Source organism: Chanos chanos, chromosome 8 (genome assembly GCF_902362185.1).
Source record: "Chanos chanos chromosome 8, fChaCha1.1, whole genome shotgun sequence".
Lineage (NCBI taxonomy): Eukaryota > Metazoa > Chordata > Actinopteri > Gonorynchiformes > Chanidae > Chanos > Chanos chanos.
In genome coordinates, this window is record NC_044502.1 from 1,222,501 (window position 1) to 1,232,500 (window position 10,000).

Here is a 10,000-nt window from a genome sequence, read left to right on the forward strand (position 1 = left end):
GGTTTTGAGTCAGTATGATAAATTCATCAGTAATCTGTAGTGTACGAATACACGACAGGGGCTGTATGACTCTGGTGCTTTAGGCTAGATTTAGACCTGTTATCGTGTGCGTCTCCCCCTTTATGCCACGAGCTGGTGACCGGCCGTAACATGCACAAACGCCCTGTAGTCTGACCAGGGATTCTGTTAAACTGCTTTAAGACTGCGTAAAATGTAAATTACCACACAGATAAAACGGAATTGAATTGTCACTGTACACACTGCAAAAAAACATTTTTTAGATCGGTATAGTCTTTTCGGTGAGTCCCACTACGCTAACTGTTGGTTTAAAATATCTGAAACTGTCGATAATGTTGTAGTTTATCCGCTGAAAAATAACGACGCATGTGTTTATTAGAGGAATCGTTTAGCATGGAGTGGCTAACAGAAAGAAAGCTGTCGTGGTTTACCTGGCATAATGTCCAGTCTCTTACAAAATAATTTCATCATAATGTTGACAATACGTAACACAAAACTGTTAGGGTCGTCGGGTCACTCTTACGACTAGCATCTTGCAGAGTGAACTGTCACGAGAGGATTCCGATAGTTAAAGGTTTTTCTGTCCCACACAAATTCTCAGAGTAGCGATAATGTTAATGCATACTAAATATATCCAAGTACTTGAGTATATTTCTGTTAGAGCCATAGTTAATTAATTCGAGATCGGCTAGCCAGTCTTTTTGCGTCACGTGTGTGTGACGAGCATCACAGCTGTTCCTGAGTTTTGATACCGATATATTTCTCTGTAGTAGCTACTGTCCTAGCTTCAGAACTTTCCTGGTCTAGTAATGTCTAGCATGGCTCGTTGGTCTAGGGGTATGATTCTCGCTTTGGGTGCGAGAGGTCCCGGGTTCAAATCCCGGACGAGCCCGCATATTTTATATTAGTTTTCCTGAAACACCCCCGCACCCCACCCGACCAGTTGTTGCTGGTTTGGCGCTCTGTACCAAATGGGGTGGAAAAAAAAAACTTTTATAAGTGGCCTGTATCTATGTGGATCGATGAATTTTCTGCATTCAAAATAAGTGCTGTGTGGCTCGTTGGTCTAGGGGTATGATTCTCGCTTAGGGTGTGAGAGGTCCCGGGTTCAAATCCTGGACGAACCCATTTAATTACCATTGAGATTATTTTTGGGTTCTTTTGGTTCCTGGCTCAGAAACATGAATGTGTACGTGTCAATGTGACCGGCTAAAACTAGCCTCTGTGCAGACTTGGTTGACTGCCACTCCTGAACTGCAGCAGACATGCTGCCAACATTGTGATTATTAGAAGCTTAACTGAGAAATCACAGTTGTCTTTTGATGATTAGTTAGACATGAGTTCTCACAATGCATAGATGAAATGTGTTATGTTTCTGCATACACTGTACATAACACAAGGTATAACAAGTATAACAAAACCAGTGCTTATTCTGTCCATGCTCCTGTCAGACAGGAATGCATACACACCACACAGGAGCACTACAAACAGCTCTTATGCTTCAGAATGCATACGTCTACAAAGCATTATGATTCCAAAGCCTACCCCAGACATGCAGCGCTTTTGGTTAAGATGACTGCCCTTTAGTCTGTACTCAATCTCTGTGTCCTTTGCATTCATCCTGTTCTGTGTGGTGTGTAGTTAATGGACCTGAAGTTGACAGTCGATGGCTTGGAGAAGGAGAGAGATTTTTACTTCGGTAAACTCCGAGACATCGAACTCATCTGCCAAGAACATGAGAGTGAGAACAACCCCGTTCTTGGCAGGATCATCAACATTCTCTACGCCACAGAGGTACAGATAAAACACCTGTACATACAACCCGCAGCCGCTTAATACCAAGTCAACACACTCACCCCCATCAAACACGGAGTCAATACACTCACCCCCATCAAACAGGGAGTCAACACACTCACCCCCATCAAACACGGAGTCAATACACTCACCCCCATCAAACAGGGAGTCAACACACTCACCCCCATCAAACACGGAGTCAACACACTCACCCCCATCAAACACGGAGTCAATACACTCACCCCCATCAAACAGGGAGTCAATACACTCACCCCCATCAAACACGGAGTCAATACACTCACCCCCATCAAACACGGAGTCAACACACTCACCCCCATCAAACAGGGAGTCAATACACTCACCCCCATCAAACACGGAGTCAACACACTCACCCCCATCAAACACGGAGTCAATACACTCACCCCCATCAAACACGGGGTCAACACACTCACCCCCATCAAACACGGAGTCAACACACTCATCCCCATCAAACACGGAGTCAACACACTCACGCCAATAACACCCTGAGTCAGTACACTCACCGCCATCAAATACGGAGTCAACACACTCATGCTGGTCACACACAGAGTTGGTACACTCACAACCCATCACACACTGACTCAACACATTGAAAGGGGGAATGGCAGGTTAACAAAGGGGACGCATTTCGGTCATTTTATTAACAAGGGGGGATCGCATCCCCCCCTCAAATCTCCTACTGCCCAAAACACATTGAGTCAACACACTCACCCTCCATTAAACACTGGGTGTATATGCTCATACCCCTCATACGTTCATCAGTGTCAATTGGAAGGTCTCTTTTGTTGATTAGTGTATTTGGACAGGTGAAGAGGTTGGTTTAGTTTCAAAATTTAGTTTAGGCATGTAAAGCCCTTTGAGACTGTAAACAGTGATATTGGGCTCTAAATAAACTTAAACTTGAAACTTGAAACTAACTGTGTCCCCCAATCACATTCTTTTACCTGCACAAGAATGGAAACTTTTCAGGTTTGCACATATGGAGTTATATTGGTTGCCAAGCAACTAGACACAAATTACAGTGCTTGCTATAAAGTTTGTGTAGCTTACAGCATCTACTGATGCACAAAGCTGCTGCATTTGACATCCGTAATCTCTGTAATAACCTTTTGAAAAGGATAATCCTTGCTCTTTTTGTTTTGTTTTTCATTTTATCATGTGCTATTTTGGTGACAGGAGGAACAAAGAGGTTTTAGTTTGTTACTATGGTTACTAAGCACTGATCACTCTGATTTTAGGAGGGTTTTGCTCCCCCAGAAGATGACGACACTGATGACCATAGACCGGACCAGGAGGAATTCTGAACACTGCAACTGTTTGTTCTGTCTCATCCTTCTCTCTCTCTCTCTCTCTCTCTCTGTCTCCTCTCATTTTAGCTGTCACCTGTCTCACCTCACTCATGTCTCTCTCTCCTTTTTTTACATCTTTCCTGCACGCTCTCTCTCTCTCTCTCTCTCTTTGTCTCTTCAGAGCTTTCTCATTCTCTCCATTCAAACCTCCCACAAGCCGTTGGTGTGAGCAGAGTGGGTGGGGTTTCTTTATGCCATGTGAGAAAGTGGGTGTGTCTATGTGAATAACATGGGATGTAAATAGCTTTGGCGGTGATGAGAGAGCTCGGACGAAGCCCGTTGTAAGGCTGCAGTTTTTTTATAGTCTGTAAGAGTTCTTCCCCATGCTACACCCAACAGCACACAACAGCTCATCCCAGCAGCAATGCTACAGGACACAGCAACTTCCCACAGCTAACTAACTGACCTGACCTGACCTGACCTGACCTTACCTGGAGTTTGTTTTGATTTTGTTTTTGTTTTGTTTTTCAACAAAAGCATGTTAACTGCTTATTTATTATGGAGCATAAAACCTCTGTTTTCTAAATTCAGCTCCTTCCAAGTCACATGAATTGGGAAGGATAGTTGGTGCTTGTAGCAACTGAATTAAGGGAAATCACACTGCAGTACATTAGTAATAACAGAGGAGTCCCTGTTCCCTTACCCAGAACATATCCACACAGACAGGGGCGTGTGTGTGTGTCTGTGCGTGTGTGTGTGTGTGTGTGTGTGTGTGTGTGTGTGTGTGTGTGTGTGTGTGTGTGAGAGAGAGTCCTCATTCTCAGTGACTGGTTGGCGTGTAGCGTTAGCACTGAGGAGACTGGTGTGTGTGAAAACGTGAGTTTTATTTATTGAATCAGGGCCTGGATGTCCTAAACAGCATATAACTAAAACAAATTAAATACATTCAGAAATGCAAAGGAATAAACAGAAAAAAACAGATACAGAGAGATGTTGCCTTTGCTAATCAATAACTGACATTGTAAGATTGATTAAGTGTTTTAGCTGCTATAGTTGATAAATTGTTTTCCTTTTGTTATTTCAAACTTAATACCTTGCACAACATAAAAACGCCTAACAGGTCCATCAATGGGGCGGCTCTGATGATTGACAGCTGAGCTCCTCCCTTATTCACCTTATAATTCTATTTTGATTGACTGTCACCATGGCAGCTGTTTGCAGAACATGCATATGTTTTGAGGTTTTATTAGGTAAAATAAAGGTGTTGGGGGAAAGAAAAGAGTTGCGTGAGAATGTTTTGTTCCATCTTTGTCAGACTCACATTCCTGGTTGGTTCTAGAGCATCTCCCGTTGCCGTTATTGAATGTCGGAAATTTCAGTTGTTTGTAAGTTGCTTCATTACCACTGTGGGTAACATGTGTGTCTCTGCCTGAGGATGGTTTGTGAAGTACACAGAGGATTACTGATGTGGAAGAAGTCCATCTGACAAGTCCAGTTATAATGAACAATAATGAAATGCCTAAGGACAGTCTCGTAGGTATAGCTAACAGGCTTACTTCATTGCCACAGACCAGAACAGCACCGAAAAGGAATTAAAGACCAGTAGCAGGCAAGTGCTGCTAACTAATCATACTGATTCAGAATGCAGTATGTAAGGTAGCAGGAGTGTTCCTACTGTGTGAGGAGATTTCCCAGAGAGGGGGAGTCAGGCGACACACCAGAGACAGTGAGACTGAGGAGCAGCTGTGCTGTTGTCTCCATGGTGGGCAAGGCTCCAGTGAATTATCAACTGTCAGAAAACAACAACACTCCCAGGACAGAGGGCAGACCACTGCCTCCGCCCGGCAATAAACCCGAGAGTTCGCCAGAGCACTCGCGCAGCGCAAAGACTCCGAGAGCTTTACAATTGTGCTGCCGTTTCCCAGTTGCATAACACTGTCCATAAAAATGGGCCATTGGAATGAAGTTAGTGAGTAATTTCTCAGTAATTTCCCTCTTCTCTGTGTGTCTTGATTGGATTAAAGTTGGCAGTGATCAGTCATTAAAGACACTGACCTAGGTATGACAACAGTTATCATTTTATAACCCTCCAGTTATTTAACAAGATGCAACTGAAGAAAATAATTTTGATCCACATCTTTCCTCTCTTGTGAGTATATATTATTAGTTTTTTTCTGTGCAATGTCATGATGAAAGACTTTGGCAGTTCTGGTAAAATCAGAGTACAATCCAAGTTGGACATGAATCTGAGTCCAGGAGTGGTGTTCCGTCACACAGCAGTACAGTTGGAACCATCCAAATGTTCATCACCCAACTGTGACTTTGGTCTATATCTAAGAGCAGTTCCTCTATACACAGACAGCGTCATAGAGGACAACGCATCCAGTTCATTAAAGATGATAAGTTACACGAAGAAAAGGACCTTTTGAAAATAAACGATGACGTTTCACTGGTTATTTAAGGACAAGACGTGACATCGCCTCGAGTCGGCGCTACTCCATTGCTTATGGGTGGCGGTACGTTTAAAAAACACATTCTCGGTTGCAACATGACGTCATATCGGCAAGAAGACGTGGCACAGAGACGTTTTAACTCCTTTAGACGTCGTCACAGCGGCGACCATTATTCATTTACTAGGCACCGCTTGGAGGGGAAAGCGAACGAGAAGTACAAAATTAAGCACCGTTTTGTTCCCTTTGAACGGCAGTTTGCACATCATGGCTTCGGCTGCTAATAATGGGTCTGTTGGCAAGTGGGAAGTTGTAAGGAAAGGCAAGAAACAAAACAACGGTGGGAAAAACCAAGCTGAGAAGAAGTCCGGGGCGAGGAAAGCGCTCAGTGAATCCAACCTACCGCGGGTTGATCCATCTCGTAAGTTAAAGTTATTAAGCCACTGCTAACAGTTATCACAGGTTACTAACCCAAACTGGTAAATATACCGAGGTCTCCTTATCAGTGCCACGTCGCCTAATTTAACCCTGACTCAGCTCTGCTATGAAAAGATGCTGCCAGCATGCAAGCTCGCCTGCTAACGTTAGCATGTTTAGTGTGGGCTTGCATATTTTCTGGCTAACTTTAACGGGTTTGTCATGCGAGTTCCCCTTGGGATTGCCGAAAGAAACTGTTGGGGCCACCAAAGAAGTACTGACTGGCCAGTCAGTCCGGTTGTTTTCCGCATGAAAACATCACTTCTTCAACATGTTATCTCATGTCCGTAACGAAATTGTTAAATTAGCTATGTTGCTAAATATCTAGGGAAGCCTGTCGGCCTGCTAACAATTTTAACAGCTGTCCTCCGTATTTGCTTTTTGACACTTATGTTTATTGAACGGGTAGCAAAAAAACACTAGCACAATCGCTACGACTTGCCCGTTCGTTAACGTGAAAGTTTCCTTAGCCTTGGATTTAATGGCGTGCCAAAACCGTTGCGCTTAAGTTTCACATCATAGGTTTTTGCTCTTTGAATTATCGACCAGTCGCCAATACAAAGATGACATAGTTTAATATTACTCAACACAGATGTAACCCTCACACAGCTAGCACAATGGGATGATGTTTTATACGAGAAAAGTGAGGCAAGCGCTTCTATTATACAGCAACACACAGTTGAACAACATAAGGTTAACTAAGGTTAACCTGCGTCTTTTACTTTGAACTGTAAACTACCTGTGGTGCAGCTTGGCTCTTTTCTCGTTTAGTTTGGTATGGTGAACCATAGACAGTTGAATATGATGTCATACATGACGACCTATAGCGGTGTATTACATAACATGTAGGCGCGTGCTGTGATGATGTAGTTCTCCGTGAGGTACTAAAAACTTCCTGTCCATTTCGGCCACATTGACTAAGGTAACTCTCTGTAACGTGTGGGTGCCCTCGCGAAACCTGTAACTTCTGCCACTTCGCCGGTGTCATCTGATCTTGTTTATGTCCCTGTGAGCTGAATTTAGCAGCTTTTCTCCTATCATCGACTGTAGACGTATTCACACACGTTCGGCTGTCCGTATGTCTCCTGTTGCAGAAAGATCAGCGTTTTCTGTAGTGCTTTCTGTTACAGCATCTGTGCCCTTAAATAGTACTTACTTATCAGGGAGCGTTTGTGTGTCAGTCACTGGGTCTTTCTCTTCCCAGTTTTGTGAGTCCAGCAGTACTGGGCAGTAGATGGAGTGTTACTGGGCAGTAGATGGAGTGTTACTGGGACCTTGTTACAGACAGCAGTCTGCCATGCTTGCCCTCTCATTGTCTGTTTATGTGAGTGTAACATTATCACACAGTAGGATCTGTTAAAATCCACATCACACTGAATATGCAAATGTCATAGTTTTCTACGGAAGACACAGCCCACGAGGGAGTTGTGCTCTGTCTTGCACTGTGCGTGGGGTGGTTTGGGGAGGAAGTGAAAGTGTATGCCGTTTACCAGACCCCTGCGTGACGTCAGACAGTCACAGTCAGGAAAAGCTGAGGTTGGCATACATGCTGGTGATTTACTAGAGGTGAACTGAATTGTGGAAACTTTGTTACCACATCGTAATCCAACACTTAGACTTAATCTGAGAAGTGTAAAACTAATCCCCGTTTAATACGACAGCTCAGCAGGAGGCTTTCGCAGTCCTCTCTGTGTGAATTCAGATTGGTAAGAGTCTGGTATGAGGTGACCGTGGCCCACAGCCCGAGGACACAGGTGATTGGCTGAGTTTGGGGGGGGGGGGGGGGGGGTTCTGTGGGTTGGTCCCTGTTTGGGTTGAAAGAACATTAAACCAACTCAGATGTTTTTTGTTTCTGTTTTTTTAAGCATATACAGAATTAGGACAAAAAAGAACAGATTTAGTGCAAACAGCAAAAAAGATATTCAAAACTGAGGATGGGAATGAATCTTCGATGCCTTTTGTTAAAAGGTTCTTCTTGGGAAAATGAGCATAAGAAAACTAAACTTGAAAACCCGCTGTTTTATGGCTTTTCTCCATGACGATGAGTGAAAGAGATTTAAACATCAGCATCTCTTATCGCTCTTCATGGAGAAAATGACAAAAAGATCATTCCAAAACTACTAGTTTGAATGAGGCGGGAGGACATTTTTCGGGACTGTTACTCGATCATGCCTCTTCAGCAGAAACAGAGGCACACGATGACTGCAAAACGATGACCGACTGCTTTGACCTTTCCTAGATCAATACACAGCGTCTCCCATTTACAAAAGACATGTCTCTGCCTAGACAAGCCTAGAGATTACATCCACTTTATCTGTTTGTGTTGAGTCACGCATTCCAATATCATTTGCATAATTTACAGTCTGACTAATGACACCATGTGTTTTGTCGTTATCTAAAATGGTTATTTGGTTGACATTGTCATTAAAGCTGTTAAAATTGTCCACTCACTGAAACCTCATGGGTGCTGCGTGAGAAGCACACGGAGCATAGGCCGCGTGTTCTCATAGTCAGAACTGAAAAGAAAAATTAAAGCTACACTGGTTTCACATTATGACTCATGTTATTGTAACTCGTCAGAAGCCAAAACTGTGGAGAATGTTCTCCTGTATTGGGAATGTTCTCCTGTGTTGGGAATGTTCTCCTGTGTTGGGAATGTGTTTTCCCTGTGATTTGCCATCATGTTCGAAGAAAAAAGAAGGCACTTTGCCAAGAGAAGCCGAGAGAACCAAAAAAATGTGTGGTTCACTGCATACCAGCTGTGAACTGAACGGGGACTACAGAACCTCAGTTATGGGTTTCGATGCAAAATGATGACACCCCTGGGCTTCGTGAGGTTGAGGGTCTGGGCAGACTGAACCCTTTTGCTTCCTGCCCAGACCTCGGGCCTGTGGCGTGATAAACAGCAGTGACTGGTGCATGACAGGAAGTGAAAGTGGGTTCTCTCTCTCTCTCCCTCTCTCTGTCTGTCTTTCTCTTTTTCTCTCTGTCTCCTCTGCCATGACAGAGAACCGTAGTGAAGATCACCAGGCACGTCACATTCAGGGATGAAATCAGAGAATGTATTAAAACAGGAGTCAATAGACAGGTTAATAGGGTTCATTACGGTTTTTACAGGTTCATCGGTGTGGTAGTTCCTCTACTTTTTCATTTATATGTATTTATATACAGTGTTTTTATCTGTATTTTGACCCCCCCTGGTCCTCACCGTGTGGGTCAGTGTAACTCTGATCTCACAGCCCTGCACAGGTCTCTCTCTCTGCTCTGAATCAGCTCTCTCTGCTCTAACCCACACCTGATTCATCTCTCTCTGCTCTAACACACACCTGATTCATCACTCTCTCTGCTCTAACACACACCTGATTCATCTGTCTCTGCTCCAACACACACCTGATTCATCTCTCTCTCTGCTCCAACACACACCTGATTCATCTGTCTCTGCTCCAACACACACCTGATTCATCTCTCTCTCTGCTCCAACACACACCTGATTCATCTCTCTCTGCTCCAACACACACCTGATTCATCTCTCTTTCTGCTCTAACACACACCTGATTCATCTCTCTCTCTGCTTTAACCCACACCTGATTCATCTGTCTCTGCTCTAACACACACCTGATTCATCTCTCTCTGCTCCAACTCACACCTGATTCATCTCTCTCTGCTCTAACACACACCTGATTCATCTCTCTCTCTGCTCTAACACACACCTGATTCATCTCTCTCTGCTCTAACACACACCTGATTCATCTGTCTCTGCTCTAACACACACCTGATTCAGCTCTCTCTGCTCTTACACCTGATTCAGCTCTCTCTCTGCTCCAGCACACACCTGATTCATCTCTCTCTCTCTCTGCTCTAACACACACCTGATTCATCTCTCTCTGCTTTAACCCACACCTGATTCATCTCTCTCTCTCTCTGCTCTAACAC

The 10,000-nt window shown here is 43.9% G+C and overlaps 2 protein-coding genes and 2 non-coding genes across 4 annotated transcripts in view; all 4 read left to right on the forward strand.

Annotated features, from left to right (window-relative positions):
• Window positions 1-3,256, forward strand: part of mapre3b (microtubule-associated protein, RP/EB family, member 3b) — a 14,574-nt gene extending 11,318 nt beyond the window's left edge. The window contains exons 7-8 of the mRNA XM_030781825.1: window positions 1,660-1,812; window positions 3,090-3,256. Coding sequence (XP_030637685.1) covers window positions 1,660-1,812; window positions 3,090-3,155 — 219 coding nt within the window. The 3' untranslated portion in view covers window positions 3,156-3,256. The remainder of the gene's footprint in view (window positions 1-1,659; window positions 1,813-3,089) is intronic.
• trnap-ugg (transfer RNA proline (anticodon UGG)) lies at window positions 839-910 on the forward strand. Its single transcript has one exon. It is a non-coding gene; the product is annotated as a tRNA-Pro (tRNA).
• On the forward strand, window positions 1,074-1,145 carry trnap-agg (transfer RNA proline (anticodon AGG)). Its single transcript has one exon. It is a non-coding gene; the product is annotated as a tRNA-Pro (tRNA).
• A 2,506-nt stretch (window positions 3,257-5,762) lies between the features above and the next one.
• The window catches only part of tmem214 (transmembrane protein 214), a 21,017-nt gene continuing 16,779 nt past the window's right edge, over window positions 5,763-10,000 (forward strand). The window contains exon 1 of the mRNA XM_030782191.1: window positions 5,763-6,011. Within this exon, the coding sequence (XP_030638051.1) occupies window positions 5,858-6,011 (154 nt within the window). The 5' untranslated portion in view covers window positions 5,763-5,857. The remainder of the gene's footprint in view (window positions 6,012-10,000) is intronic.